General features: G+C 41.3%; 1 protein-coding gene across 1 annotated transcript in view; it reads left to right on the top strand.

Annotated features, from left to right (window-relative positions):
- pygl (phosphorylase, glycogen, liver) overlaps positions 1 to 16,238 on the top strand; it is a 39,131-nt gene that overhangs the window by 20,208 nt on the left and 2,685 nt on the right. The window contains exons 10-17 of the mRNA XM_034159483.1: positions 478 to 624; positions 818 to 981; positions 1,968 to 2,082; positions 2,186 to 2,287; positions 2,540 to 2,687; positions 7,300 to 7,358; positions 7,462 to 7,603; positions 7,718 to 7,925. Coding sequence (XP_034015374.1) covers positions 478 to 624; positions 818 to 981; positions 1,968 to 2,082; positions 2,186 to 2,287; positions 2,540 to 2,687; positions 7,300 to 7,358; positions 7,462 to 7,603; positions 7,718 to 7,925 — 1,085 coding nt within the window. The remainder of the gene's footprint in view (positions 1 to 477; positions 625 to 817; positions 982 to 1,967; positions 2,083 to 2,185; positions 2,288 to 2,539; positions 2,688 to 7,299; positions 7,359 to 7,461; positions 7,604 to 7,717; positions 7,926 to 16,238) is intronic.

Here is a 16,238-nt window from a genome sequence, read left to right as displayed (position 1 = left end):
TATATAATATACAGCTTCTTTGTATTTTAGCAAGCAATGCCATGTTATGCATCACCCAAACTTGATGACCTCTAGCTGACCGCAGGGGTCAAACTGCGAATGTCTCCACATCTTAAATCAAAGCTTATGTCATCAAGAGCAAATCCAGAAGGTTTCTTGCTTCTTTCATTTTGTGCACAATTCTTATGCTTAACAGCTCCTCTATTGCAGGTTTGAGCACTGACTGAAATACTGCGATCAACCAGTTCAGCTTAGGTTGAGCAGAAAATATGAAAACATTGAAATTACAGAACCGTGTTCAGCAGCTCTTCTTCTCAGAAGTCAGATAAAAGCAGTTGCTGGACAGTTTAACAAAATCCTGCGGACAAAAATAGGTTGTTTAAAATAACTGATGGGGGGGGCAATTATGTGACATTAAACCAGATGGGAAAGAGATACACAGAAGCATGTGAAACTTACCTCCTTCATCCTTGGCAGGCCTGGGACCTGACCACGCGTACCTTTGCGTACACCAACCACACAGTTCTCCCTGAGGCACTGGAGCGATGGCCTGTGGCGCTGATGGAGACGCTGCTACCCAGACACCTGCAGATCATCTACCAGATCAACCAGATCCACCTCAATGTTGGTGCTGCACCTCATTCTGCCCCATCTGATGTGAAACTGTGAAGCACACGAAGCTAAAGATCCCTTTGCAGAAATCATGCCTTTTCTTGAAGACTTGTAGGAGTGTCCCTCCCCTTCCTGTCAGCACTAACTGAGCATATCTATCAACACGCGCAATCGCCCCTCTCTCGTCTGTGTTTTGTTGCTGCAGCGGATTGCGGCGCTCTTCCCAGATGACCTTGACAAACTGCGTAAAATGTCACTGATTGAAGAAGAAGGGTGTAAGAGGGTCAACATGGCGCACCTGTGCATCGTGGGATCGCATGCTGTCAACGGAGTTGCTGAGATACACTCCAACATCATCAAGACTCAAGTGTAAGGGGCAAAAGCATTTTGATAAAATACCTGTAATGGTATAAAATGACATGAAGTACACACAGCTTCTTTCCATTTAAAGTGACAGGAGCAGAAACTTACATCCACATCTGATCATCTGATTATTTTGTATGATTAATCACCTCATAATGTTTATCGGATGTTTTTATCTACAAACTTTATTATGTGGCTGAAATACTAATGTGACCCCTTAATTTCAAGGTATCCATTCAGAAGCAGTGTATTAGTATTAGTCAGCACCTACAGTTCCTACAAAAGTATCAAAGCATTTAATTTGGTTATTCAGTGCATAAAACACTACTTACACCCTAAAATCTCACAGCTACACGAGCTGCTAGCTGTTGCGTTCATTGCATATCCGATCACCGATTATTGCCTAGTTTCTGCTTAAAACTGACTTTAGAGTGATTTAAGAGGTGTTATCTGATGGTTAATAATCCTTGGGTGAAGAGAGTCCATCTCAGAAGAGCTGCTGTGGTCCGAAGTGACGCATGCGCAGTGGAGGCAGGGCGGACCAGTTTTTATGGGGGGACCGTTCGGTCTGCGAAACTGAATCACCTCCAAAATTTAAAGGAGTCTTCCATGGCCTAATCTCTGTCTGTGGTGAAAATTTCATCAAAATCCTTGCAGTACTTTTTACATAATCCTACGAAATGACAGAAAAACAAGAGCAATCAGAGATTTCTGGCGTCTGCCGATCCAGATCACCTCCAAAATTCAGTGGAGTCTTCCGTGCCCTAATATCTATCTGTGGTGCAAATTTGCTGAGAATCCATTAAGTAGTTTTGAAAAAATCCTTCAAAGCCTATATAAAGAGAAATCTTGATCCAGAATCCGGATTTGGATCCGGATCACCTCCAAAATTTAATGGAGTCTTCCATGGCCTGGTCGCCTCAATATTTTAACCCTGATGCAACACTGCATGACGTTGTTCCTCATGAACATCATCCACTTCGTTCCTACAGATTCCGCAATTTCAGTGAACTGGAACCAAACAAGTTTCAGAATAAAACCAACGGCATCACTCCCAGGCGCTGGCTGCTGCTGTGTAACCCCGGGCTGGCCGAGCTTCTTGCCGAGGTTAGACTGAGTGAATGATTCAGTGCCAACAGTCGTGCACCAAATAAAACCTGCATTCGATGTGCTGTGTTGTATGCCTGTGACTTGCAATGTCTTATTTCAGGTCATCGGGGAGGATTATGTCAAAGACCTGAGCCAGTTACGCAAGCTGCTCGACTTTGTCGACGATGCCGTCTTCATCCGAGACGTCTCTAAAGTCAAACAGGTGAACACCAGAAGTCAACAGGAGGAGCTGCAAATGCCTCATCCTGTGTTGGGATTGTAATTGTTTTGGGGTGGGGGGCAGTGCTTGTCACCACACGTGCATAGTGGAGACTGTTCACACTGCCCTGTAGCGGCATAACTCATGCATTTGAGGTGTGCACAGATCATATCTCGCACCCCTGTCTACATGCCAGGGCAGGCCAGGGGCCTTAAAAAATCTCAGTTTGTAGATTCTCCACATTTTTCTCCACAGGAAAACAAGGTGAAATTTGCCCAGTTTTTGGAAAAAGAGTACAAAGTGAAAATAAACCCGTCCTCCATGTTTGACGTGCACGTGAAGAGAATCCATGAGTACAAGCGGCAGGTCCTCAACTGCTTGCACATCATCGTCATGTATAACCGTAAGTGGATGACTCACACTGTTACTTTTGTGTAACGTACAAGCCTTTACAGGTCTGTTTCTGTGAGTGATATCTCTACCATCATCCAAATCCTCTTACGTGCCTGGATGTACGCTCCACCTGTGCCGCCAGGCATAATAAACACTAAGATGTGGATGCAACTCACATTCCAGTGAATTGCAGTCTCACTACTCTTATTTTTACAATCCAAAGGCCTCAACATTTCTTATGCAAATGTCTGCTTAATCTGGGCGTCGGAGCATTACAATCAGAAACAAATTTATTGTCAAGTTCTCACATAAAAGGAGTTTAATCTGGTGTCATTGGTGCATAAAAAAACAATAAAAAGAAAAGGAAAAAACAATACTTATGTAAGAAGTAATTGGTGCATAAACAACAATAAAAAATAACAGGAAAAAATACTTCTGTAAGAAATGAAGGCGTCAAATAGACAAAATGGGCAAAACTATGTTCACTGTCAAATAAATATAACATAGTGGAATGGGGCTGTGCAAGGCATGCGGATGTACAATACCTTGCAGTGCAGGGATGATCAGTCTGTACTTTGTGGGAGTCGGGGGCAGGGTAAATGGGGGTCTCTGGCATTATTTAGAAGTCTAGGTGTGGACAGAAAGAAGCGGTTTTTAGTCCTGATGGACATCAGCCGCCTGCCAGAGGGGACAGTGGCAAAAAGTTTGTGTCCTGGGTGAGAGGAATCGGCCACTATCTTCCTTGCTCGCCTCAGGGCCCTGGAGGTGTACAGGTCCTGTAGGGATGGCAGATGGCAGTCGATCACCTTCTCTGCTGCGTGGATGATGCATTGCAGTCCGCTCCTGTCCTTAACAGTGGCAGCAGCGTGCCAGATGCTGATGGAAAAGGAGATGATGGATTCAATGATGGCAGTGTAGAAACGTTACTACACGAAGTCTGGAATTTGCCAACTTGCACTTTCATTTCGGAATGTGCATCAATGTACATATAGCATCTAGTGGTAGAGAAGGGGAAACTGCAACATGAAGGCATTGCTGCCATCACAGCAGGCAACCTTATCCGCAAATGTTCTTTGTTTCCTTTAATAACACACAATTGGTAATTGTCGAGTTATACGAGGGCTGTCAATAAAGTATAGGTCCTTTTTATTTTTTTCAAAAACTATATGGATTTCATTCATATGTTTTTACGTCAGACATGCTTGAACCCTCGTGCGCATGCAGTGAGTTTTTCCACGCCTGTCGGTGACGTCATTCGCCTGTGAGCACTCCTTGTGGGAGGAGTCGTCCAGCCCCTCGTCGGAATTCCTTTGTCTGAGAAGTTGCTGAGAGACTGGCGCTTTGTTTGATCAAAATTTTTTCTAAACCTGTGAGACACATCGAAGTGGACACGGTTCGAAAAATTAAGCTGGTTTTCAGTGAAAATTTTAACGGCTGATGAGAGATTTTGAGGTGATACTGTCGCTTTAAGGACTTCCCACAGTGCGAGACGTCGCGCAGCGCTCTCAGGCGCCGTCGTCAGCCTGTTTTAAGCTGAAAACCTCCACATTTCAGGCTCTATTGATCCAGGACGTCATGAGAGAACAGAGAAGTTTCAGAAGAAGTCGGTTTCAGCATTTTATCCGGATATTCCACTGTTAAAGGAGATTTTTTTTTAATGAAAGACGTGCGGACGGGTCCGCGCATCGGGACGCAGCCGGCGCGGTGCGGCGGTACAGGAAAAACACCTCCAAGTTGATAACCATTTGTAAAATCCAGGCGGCTTTTGATGGCTTTCAGTGGAGTGAGTATATGAGAAATTGTTTAACAACTGGACATGTTCCAACTTGTCCTTAAGGCTTCCAACAGAGGTGTTTTTCCTGTGGCGGAGCGTCGTGGCGGCTGCGAGCCGACGCTGCAATCCGCCCGCACATCTTTCATTAAAAAAAATCTCCTTTAACAGTGGAATATCCAGATAAAATGCTGAAACTTCTCTGTTCTCTCAAGACGTCCTGGATCAATAGAGCCTGAAATGTGGAGGTTTTCAGCTTGAAACAGGCTGACGACGGCGCCTGAGAGCGCTGCGCGACGTCTCGCACCGTGGGAAGTCCTTAAAGCGACAGTATCGCCTCAAAATCTCTCATCAGCCGTTAAAATTTTCACCAAAAACCAGCTTAATTTTTCGAACCGTGTCCACTTCGATGTGTCTCACAGGTTTAGAAAAAATTTTGATCAAACAAAGCGCCAGTCTCTCAGCAACTTCTCAGACAAAGGAATTCCGACGAGGGGCTGGACGACTCCTCCCACAAGGAGTGCTCACAGGCGAATGACGTCACCGACAGGCATGGAAAAACTCATGCATGCGCACGAGGGTTCAAGCATGTCTGACGTAAAAACATATGAATGAAATCCATATAGTTTTTGAAAAAAATAAAAAGGACCTATACTTTATTGACAGACCTCGTAAACAGGTGTGTAACCTCATTGGTAACAAAAACAACAAAAGACACCTGTGTGAAATAAACAGCAGCTTTTGACTTCATGATTTAAATAAAGACTTTTTACCTTTATCATCAATAAGCGCCTCGATCTGTCTGTTACTGCAGTGCATGAAGTAGTTTTCCTCCTGCAATTTTATATTAAAAATTTTCCCATGTTATTTTCACCACTCAAATTTCTTCAGTGGAGATTTTATCTTAAAGACAACAGCATGGTGACATCACAGCAGTGCAAAAGATCTGAGACAACTTTAACAACATATAATTGTCTACTTATTCTGTTCATTGGAAAGTTTAATGTTAGTTGTTGTGGTGAGCGTGTTAAAGTTTGTTAAATTATATCTTTAAGTGACTGTGATGTTGAAATGAAGAAACATGACTCCATGAGTAAACTGGCCTTGCGAATAGTTGGGTTTAAAACTACTTGTGGACATCTTTCTCACAAAAATTGATTTTCTTCATTCTCTTAGCTGTTATTTTGGTGAGGAATGCAAGTGGCAAGCAGTTTTCTTACCATATACAGTAAAACTTTCCTAAACAGTCATTGTATAAACCGGATACTTGCACTCACCGGGTAAAAGCTAAAGCCCCAGTGTTTTTGTATGGGTTTCATGTAACAAACACTGTATGTACCAGATTTTGTATCATGGATTTTTGCTCACATTGGACAAAACATCCCGTCTCATCGCAATGCATTTTCATTAGAAACCCCTCGCATGTAGCGGATAGAGCACTCTGAACGTGCTCAGTCGCAACAGAGGTACAAAGGGAAATTCAGCACTGACACTCTGTGATTCAAGGAAAGTGGGTACCATATTTCCTTGATTAAAAGCCCAGGTGTTTATTTTTTTCAAACAGTGCTCAGACCCGGCACCTAAATGAGGCAGGCCTTTATTCAAGGCTGGTGATTATTAACAAAATTCTGCTTACTGCCTGCGCTGTAATATGATAGGTTTCACACATGTCCCTGTGTGGCAAACCAAAGGCAACCACTTTAGATCAGAGCCCTGTTTGTAGCTGCGATCCCTCTCCATAGCCCGATTGAAACGACAAGACCATTAGGGGCTGTAATTCCTCACTTTTCCGATTTCACTCTTTCCTCTCCCATCATATTTTAAAAGTTTTTGCATTGTGCCTGCTGATTACATTTCGATCATGGATCAAATAGAGGAACATTTGGCAGAAAAGAAAATATTGCCAAAATCATATTTGCCAAAGGTTTGGCAAATATGACCAACTTTACAACATGGAGTCTGAAAACTACAAAGACACTCAAATGACCTGCAATTCATGGAGGGATACTGCACATACTGTAATGTTGGTTTGGAGGTTGACAATTGTATAAAGAAGTGGAGCTCGTCGAGGGACAAATTAATCTAGAAAAAGCCACTGTTCCTGTGGTAAATTGCAATCAGGCACCCACCAACACAATGGAGAACTTTAAAAGGGTCATATGCACGTCAACGTCATTGCATGGCCACAGAGCTGGAGAAGCATAAATCAGTCTTTAGGATTTTAAGGTACCACTCAGCACCGGACTTAGGAAGAAGAGTGACTCGACCAAAAGTAATCTTTTTAATGCACATAAGGTCCGGCGCTTATTTGGGGCAGGCGTTTACTTTTTCAGATGATGTTTTGACCCGGTAATGAGGCAGGTCCCGATTCAAGGTCAGGCGTTTAATCAAGGAAATACGTAACTCTAATTGGTGCTGGGGATTCCTTGTAGATCGTTCAGCGCTTCCTGACTGTAACTAATCTGTTACATATATATATTGTGGATTTTGTCCTTTTTTTTATACATATAGCAGATTTAGATTTTAACGGACAAAATTTGCTAGTCCACTTGATCCATTATATGCAAGTTGTACTGTATGATTAATTGAGGGTGTTTCTGAATGCAAATACTAATAAAGTGCACAAACATGTGGCTTAGAACATATGGGATTCATCAACAGCTGATATTTACCAATACATTCTAAATTTTGTTAGTAAGGCACTATTTAGAACCTTTTCTGCTCAGTTTGATAAACGAAGGCCCAGAAATAATAGTTTCTATCTCTGTATCTAAGCATGTTTAACCAGGCTTTTGTCCTTTATGCATCCATCAATTATGCATTTGAGTTTGTTTAATTTGTTTGTTTTTAGGCATCAGAAAGAATCCCACTGCACCTTTTGTACCTCGAACAGTGATCATCGGTGGCAAGGTACCAGCTAAGACAAAAGCAAATATGAGTGGCTAATAAAGGACAGTAAACAGGACAGTAGTGGTGTGACAGTTTTATTTCAGCTATTTTTCGCCCCCTGCAGGCTGCTCCTGGTTACCACATGGCAAAGATAATTATCAAGTTGATCACAACGGTGGCTGATGTGGTGAACAATGATCCTGTGGTGGAAGATAAACTGAGGGTTATCTTTCTGGAGAACTACAGGGTGTCTCTAGCGGAAAAAGGTACCATCCAGGCAACTTTTTTTTTTTTTTTATCAAAATTTGACATAAATCACACAGCATGACAAAAAGCCATGGTAACAACTTTTATTCTTATTATTTTTCTTCTGTCCGCAGTGATCCCTGCTACAGATTTGTCACAGCAGATCTCCACTGCTGGCACTGAGGCCTCAGGAACAGGCAACATGAAGTTCATGCTGAATGGAGCCCTCACCATCGGCACCATGGACGGCGCCAATGTGGAGATGGCAGAGGAGGCTGGAGAGGAGAACCTCTTCATCTTTGGCATGAGAGTGGAAGATGTAGCTGAACTGGACAAAAAGGGGTAATACTTTATTTGAATATTTTCCATGTATGGATCTTTTAACATGACTAGTGATAGACTTTGTTTTTGTGATGGGCATTGATCAGCAGAGTTGTAGTCTTACACACCTCTCTGCAGCTTCTCTCCCCCTGCCATCCCCTCATTACCCCATCCCCGTAGAGACGGTGCCTGCTCCCAGACCACCAATAACCAGCAAAAATCTATTTAAGCATAAAAATTCAAAAAGAAAAAATAATATAGCACCTTCAACTGCACCACAGACTAAAACAGTTAAATGTGGTCTATTAAACATTAGGTCTCTCTCTTCTAAGTCCCTGTTGGTAAATGATATAATAATTGATCAACATATTGATTTATTCTGCCTAACAGAAACCTGGTTACAGCAGGATGAATATGTTAGTTTAAATGAGTCAACACCCCCGAGTCACACTAACTGTCAGAATGCTCGTAGCACGGGCCGGGGCGGAGGATTAGCAGCAATCTTCCATTCCAGCTTATTAATTAATCAAAAACCCAGACAGAGCTTTAATTCATTTGAAAGCTTGTCTCTTAGTCTTGTCCATCCAAATTGGAAGTCCCAAAAACCAGTTTTATTTGTTATCTATCGTCCACCTGGTCGTTACTGTGAGTTTCTCTGTGAATTTTCAGACCTTTTGTCTGACTTAGTGCTTAGCTCAGATAAGATAATTATAGTGGGCGATTTTAACATCCACACAGATGCTGAGAATGACAGCCTCAACACTGCATTTAATCTATTATTAGACTCTATTGGCTTTGCTCAAAAAGTAAATGAGTCCACCCACCACTTTAATCATATCTTAGATCTTGTTCTGACTTATGGTATGGAAATAGAAGACTTAACAGTATTCCCTGAAAACTCCCTTCTGTCTGATCATTTCTTAATAACATTTACATTTACTCTGATGGACTACCCAGCAGTGGGGAATAAGTTTCATTACACTAGAAGTCTTTCAGAAAGCGCTGTAACTAGGTTTAAGGATATGATTCCTTCTTTATGTTCTCTAATGCCATATACCAACACAGTGCAGAGTAGCTACCTAAACTCTGTAAGGGAGATAGAGTATCTCGTCAATAGTTTTACATCCTCATTGAAGACAACTTTGGATGCTGTAGCTCCTCTGAAAGAGAGCTTTAAATCAGAAGTGTCTGACTCCGTGGTATAACTCACAAACTCGTAGCTTAAAGCAGATAACCCGTAAGTGGGAGAGGAAATGGCGTCTCACTAATTTAGAAGATCTTCACTTAGCCTGGAAAAAGAGTCTGTTGCTCTATAAAAAAGCCCTCCGTAAAGCTAGGACATCTTTCTACTCATCACTAATTTAAGAAAATAAGAACAACCCCAGGTTTCTTTTCAGCACTGTAGCCAGGCTGACAAAGAGTCAGAGCTCTATTGAGCTGAGTATTCCATTAACTTTAACTAGTAATGACTTCATGACTTTCTTTGCTAACAAAATTTTAACTATTAGAGAAAAAATTACTCATAACCATCCCAAAGACGTATCGTTATCTTTGGCTGCTTTCAGTGATGCCGGTATTTGGTTAGACTCTTTCTCTCCGATTGTTCTGTCTGAGTTATTTTCATTAGTTACTTCATCCAAACCATCAACATGTTTATTAGACCCCATTCCTACCAGGCTGCTCAAGGAAGCCCTACCATTATTTAATGCTTCGATCTTAAATATGATCAATCTATCTTTGTTAGTTGGCTATGTACCACAGGCTTTTAAGGTGGCAGTAATTAAACCATTACTTAAAAAGCCATCACTTGACCCAGCTATCTTAGCTAATTATAGGCCAATCTCCAACCTTCCTTTTCTCTCAAAAATTCTTGAAAGGGTAGTTGTAAAACAGCTAACTGATCATCTGCAGAGGAATGGTCTATTTGAAGAGTTTCAGTCAGGTTTTAGAATTCATCATAGTACAGAAACAGCATTAGTGAAGGTTACAAATGATCATCTTATGGCCTTGGACAGTGGACTCATCTCTGTGCTTGTTCTGTTAGACCTCAGTGCTGCTTTTGATACTGTTGACCATAAAATTTTATTACAGAGATTAGAGCATGCCATAGGTATTAAAGGCACTGCGCTGCGGTGGTTTGAATCATATTTGTCTAATAGATTACAATTTGTTCATGTAAATGGGGAATCTTCTTCACAGACTAAAGTTAATTATGGAGTTCCACAAGGTTCTGTGCTAGGACCAATTTTATTCACTTTATACATGCTTCCCTTAGGCAGTATTATTAGACGGTATTGCTTAAATTTTCATTGTTACGCAGATGATACCCAGCTTTATCTATCCATGAAGCCAGAGGACACACCAATTAGCTAAACTGCAGGATTGTCTTACAGACATAAAGACATGGATGACCTCTAATTTCCTGCTTTTAAACTCAGATAAAACTGAAGTTATTGTACTTGGCCCCACAAATCTTAGAAACATGGTGTCTAACCAGATCCTTACTCTGGATGGCATTACCCTGACCTCTAGTAATACTGTGAGAAATCTTGGAGTCATTTTTGATCAGGATATGTCATTCAAAGCGCATATTAAATAAATATGTAGGACTGCTTTTTTGCATTTACGCAATATCTCTAAAATCAGAAAGGTCTTGTCTCAGAGTGATGCTGAAAAACTAATTCATGCATTTATTTCCTCTAGGCTGGACTATTGTAATTCATTATTATCAGGTTGTCCTAAAAGTTCCCTAAAAAGCCTTCCGTTAATTCAAAATGCTGCAGCTAGAGTACTGACGGGGACTAGAAGGAGAGAGCATATCTCACCCATATTGGCCTCTCTTCATTGGCTTCCTGTTAATTCTAGAATAGAATTTAAAATTCTTCTTCTTACTTATAAGGTTTTGAATAATCAGGTCCCATCTTATCTTAGGGACCTCGTAGTACCATATCACCCCAATAGAGCGCTTCGCTCTCAGACTGCAGGCTTACTTGTAGTTCCTAGGGTTTGTAAGAGTAGAATGGGAGGCAGAGCCTTCAGCTTTCAGGCTCCTCTCCTGTGGAACCAGCTCCCAATTCAGATCAGGGAGACAGACACCCTCTCTACTTTTAAGATTAGGCTTAAAACTTTCCTTTTTGCTAAAGCTTATAGTTAGGGCTGGATCAGGTGACCCTGAACCATCCCTTAGTTATGCTGCTATAGACGTAGACTGCTGGGGGGTTCCCATGATGCACTGTTTCTTTCTCTTTTTGCTCTGTATGCACCACTCTGCATTTAATCATTAGTGATCGATCTCTGCTCCCCTCCACAGCATGTCTTTTTCCTGGTTCTCTCCCTCAGCCCCAACCAGTCCCAGCAGAAGACTGCCCCTCCCTGAGCCTGGTTCTGCTGGAGGTTTCTTCCTGTTAAAGGGGAGTTTTTCCTTCCCACTGTAGCCAAGTGTTTGCTCACAGGGGGTCGTTTTGACCGTTGGGGTTTTACATAATTATTGTATGGCCTTGCCTTACAATATAAAGCGCCTTGGGGCAACTGTTTGTTGTGATTTGGCGCTATATAAAAAAAATTGATTGAATTGATTGATTGATCAGAAGGGCTTTTTGTACTAGACGTGAAAATGGTTGTACAGATGGAGCCTTGTATTATGCTACACAAAGAAGACAATTATCTCATTCACTTCTGTACTGAGAGGAAAACAGAATGTTTCTGCAGATGCTCATGCAGTTAAATCACTTGTAAGAATTGGACGATGTTCACTCCAGTATGATATGTCTACCTTATCACATGTCTGGACTCGGGCTGATACAGATACATCGGGGCATGATACAGGGCGTGATACATAAACAGACATATGATATTTATCCCATATTACAATAAAAATAAAGAACAAGAACCATATAATTATCTTCAACTCCATTTAACAACTCATGTACTCACTACACCAACAACGTTCATTCTACACTTGTGCTAATAATAAATGGCATAAGGAGCCCTCTCTTCTCCTTCTTGGTTCCATTCAGCCATTCTGTGAACAAGTTCACATCACTCTCCATTTCCCTGGTGGTTTTCTTGTTCTTATGTCTCTCTATAAAGTCATGAGTGTCCTCTTCACTAACTTCTTGGTGTCTCAGAACTTCAGTATGAGACTCAAGTTGTAGAATTTTCCCTGCTAGGGAGGCTAAAACTCTCTCACCTTGTTCAGACATCTTGGTTGAATGACATGATCTGGATCTTGTATCAGGATCCTGCCCTTGTCACCAGGGTAACACAAAATGGGGGTGTGTCATTGGTGTGGTTAAGAAACGGGGACTCCTGATTGATGAAAAGTGAGGCGATACAAAGCCTGATGTTTTCAATTACTTTTTTTGTATTGCGCTGTTTTAAGATTTGTATCGCCCTGATTTTATTGCCACAATTTCCAGGGCAGTAAAATTGATCGGAAAAACGTATGATTTATCAGCCCTATTTTTTTTTCTTGTATCTCATGATTCCTGGTTTGAGAGTATAGGACAGATTTTTTTGTAATATGTGATAAAGTTCAGCTTCAGGTCATACAAGTTGGTAACGGTTGATATCAAGTCTCATTTCTGTTGGAAGATATATGTCGGTATGAAAATACTCTATAAGCAGATATAGGTTGTATCAGCAAATATAGGTCAGTATCAGCCGGACTCTGTTTCTGAGGAGGTGATGGTCTTTAGGTCAGAGAGGTGGGCTTGTGACCAGAGAGGCCTCTGTTCAAGTGACCATGAGACCAGAAACTTATTTCAACCACAAGTTGCTCCGTGTGTGTGTGTGTGTGTGTGTGTGTGTGTGTGTGTGTGTGTGTGTGTGTGTGTGTGTGTGTGTGTGTGTGTGTGTGTGTGTGTGTGTGTGTGTGTGTGTGTGTGTGTGTGTGTGTGTGTGTGTGTGTGTGTGTGTGTGTGTGTGTGTGTGTGAGAGAGAGAGAAGAAAAAAATGCATAGCATCATTCTGAAGTGTTTGAACATCTGCATTAGGTGGAAAAGCACCATAGAAATACAATCCATTTATTGTTATTGGCAAGCATAGGTCAGTATAGCTCGATTTGATTTGGTTGATTTTGACTCTACAGTGATGAAAATAAGTATTTGAACAACCTGCGATTTTGCAAGTTCTCCCACTTAGAAATCATGGAGGGGTCTGAAATTTTCATCTTAGGTGCATGTCCACTGTGAGAGACATAATCTAAAAAAAATCTGGAAATCAAAATGTATGATTTTTTTTGTGTGTGTGTGTGTGTGTATGTTACTGCTGCAAATAAGTATTTCAACACCTGTGAAAATCAGTGTTAATATTTGGTACTGTAGCCTTTGTTTGCAATTACAGAGGTCAAACATTTCCTGTAGTTTTTCACCAGGTTTGCACACACTGCAGCAGGGATTTTGGCCCATTCCTCCACACAGATCTTCTCTAGATCAGCCAGGTTACTGGGCTGTCGCTGAGAAACATGGAGTTTGAGCTCCCTCCAAAGATTTTCTATTGGGTTTAGGTCTGGAGACTGGCTAGGCCACTCCAGAACCTTGATATGCTTCTTAACGAGCCACTCCTTGGTTATCCTGGCTGTGTGCTTCGGGTCATTGTCATGTTGGAAGACCCATCCACGACCCATCTTCAATGCTCTAACTGAGGGAAGGAGGTTCTTCCCCAAAATCTCGCAATACATGGCCCTGGTCATACTTTCCTTAATACAGTGCAGTTGTCCTGTCCCATGTACAGAAAAACACCCCCAAAGCATGATGCTTCCACCCCCATGCTTCACAGTAGGGACGGTATTTTTGGGATGGTACTCAGCATTCTTCTTCCTCCAAACACGGCGAGTGGAATTAAGACCACAAAGTTCTATTTTGGTCTCATCTGACCACATAACTTTCTCCCATGACTCCTCTGGATCATCCACATGGTCATGGGCAAACTTAAGACGGGCCTCGATGTGTGCTGATTTAAGCAGGGGAACCTTCCGTGCCATGCATGATTTTAACCCTTGACGTCTTAGTGTATTACCCACAGTAACCTTGGAAACAGTGTTGCCAGCTCTCTTCAGGTCATTGACCAGCTCCTCCCGTGCAGTTCTGGGCTGATTCCTCACCTTTCTTAGGATCACTGATACGCCATGAGGTGGGATCTTGCATGGAGCCCCAGTCCGAGGGAAATTGACAGTCATGTTTAGCTTCTTCCATTTTCTAATAATTGCTCCAACAGTTGATCTTTTTTCACCAAGCTGTTTGCCAATTGCCCTGTAGCCCTTTCCAGCCTTGTGGAGCTCTACAATTTTGTCTCTGGTGTCTTTGGACAGCTCTTTGGTCTTAGCCATGTTAGTAGTTGGAGTCTTACCGATTGTGTGGGGTGGACAGGTGTCTTTATGCAGCTAACAACCTCAAATAGGTGCTTCTAATTTGGAATAGTAAGTGGAGTGGAGGTGGACATTTTAGAGGCGGACTATCAAGTCTTTGAGGGCCAGAATTTCTGTTGATTGGCAGGTGTTGAAATACTTATTTGCAGCAGTAACATGCAAATAAATTATTTAAAAAAATCATACACTGTGATTTCCAGATTTATTTATTTATTTATTTATTTTATTTTTTTTTAGATTATGTCTCTCACAGTGGACATGCACCTAAGATGAAAATTTCAGACCCCTCCATGATTTCTAAGTGAGAGAACTTGCAAAATCGCAGGGTGTTCAAATACTTATTTTCCTCACTGTAGGTCAGTATCAGCAGATACAGTATGTTATTGGCTGATTTTGATTTTAGGTTAGAATTGGCAGCAAATGTGGGATGGTATCTGGTGATTTATATTTTATAACTTTACTGGCAAACATAACTCAGTGTAGGCTAGTATCGTTGATTTTTGACTCTAGGTCAGTGTATGTTAGCATCTGCAAATCTTTTGGTCAATATCAGCACATACACTATACATGTATTGGCTGATATTGATATAGGTTTGATTTGACAGGAAAGGGAGGATGGTATTTTTTGGTTTTGATTGTACTTCTTTATTGTTAGCATACATAAATCAGTAGAGGCAAGTGTTAGTTAATTTTGAATTTAACAAGCTATAGGGTAGTATCTGAAAATGTACTTGCATCAGTATCCGCAGATACAATGTTGATGGTATGGGCTAATATTGATTTAGGTTTGTATCTGTCAATAGACTATTTCTGCATTGACAGATGAAGCTTATTTGTTACTAGTTCATTTTGAATCTAAGTCAGTATTTGCTAGTGTTATATAAATAATGAATCTTTGAGTTAAATACGAATATTTCATGAGGTGAAAGCTAGAACCTACCATTCAATGAGGTGAAGCCGAGTTCAATGGTATGTTCCAGCTTTCACTGAATTAAATATTTGTTCCATTGAAAGAATGTAAAAACATTTATTATTTGTTTTATATAATGGCTAAAATAGATCCTTGTCATTTGATATTATAGTAATTTATAAACAACAGAAAAGGGACTTACATTTTGCTGCATCACTGCTGCTTTGACATAAACAGTCCTACACGAACTTTAAATACGTGTCCAAAAATAATTCTGACGATTTTGTCCGCTATGCTGTGCACCAACTTCGTGTACTTTGGGGGGAAAAAAAAGACTGTACTTCCTCAGTGCAGCGAAAAAAATCACATCAGAAATTAGTCCTGATTTTCATTCTAACATGCTCCTAACAGCTCTTCATGCCTCCAGACGGCTTACAGCGCAGTGGATTTGTTGTGTGTGTGTGTGTGTGTGTGTGTGTGTGTGTGTGTGTGTGAGCAGCATGCAATGATACCAAATGTATGGAACCAAATTTGGACTCTAAATGGCAACTCAACGCAAATGGGATGAATAATCCATGTCACGTGACATACAAACCACCAATCAAATGACAAGGATCCACTCAGCCATTATATAAAGATTGTTATTGCCCTAATAACTGGGAGTATGACCAACCAGTCTACATATATTTTGTGGACCTGGAAAAGGTGTACAACTGGGTCCCTTGAAGTGTCCCCTCTGGATCAGGGGAGAGTTATTTCTCCAGGTTGAAGAATTCTGTCTTGGGGTCTTGTTGACAAGTGAGGTCAATAGTTGGTTTGGGACTGTGTCTGATGTTTTACAGACAATGTATTGGACCATCATGGTGAAGAAGGAGCTGAGCTGACTCTATATTTACCATTCAATTTGCACTCCTGACCTCACCTATGGGCATAAACTTTGGGTAATGACTGAAAGATACAAGCGGCAGAAAAACTATTCCTCCGTCAGGTATCGGGGTTTACACTCCTGAACCAGGTTAGAAGCTTGACTATCTAGGAGGCACTGTGAGTAGAGCCG

Source organism: Thalassophryne amazonica, chromosome 19, assembly GCF_902500255.1.
Source record: "Thalassophryne amazonica chromosome 19, fThaAma1.1, whole genome shotgun sequence".
NCBI classification, from domain to species: domain Eukaryota; kingdom Metazoa; phylum Chordata; class Actinopteri; order Batrachoidiformes; family Batrachoididae; genus Thalassophryne; species Thalassophryne amazonica.
Note: the sequence above shows the minus strand (reverse complement) of the source record. Positions and strands in the feature narration are given on the sequence as shown.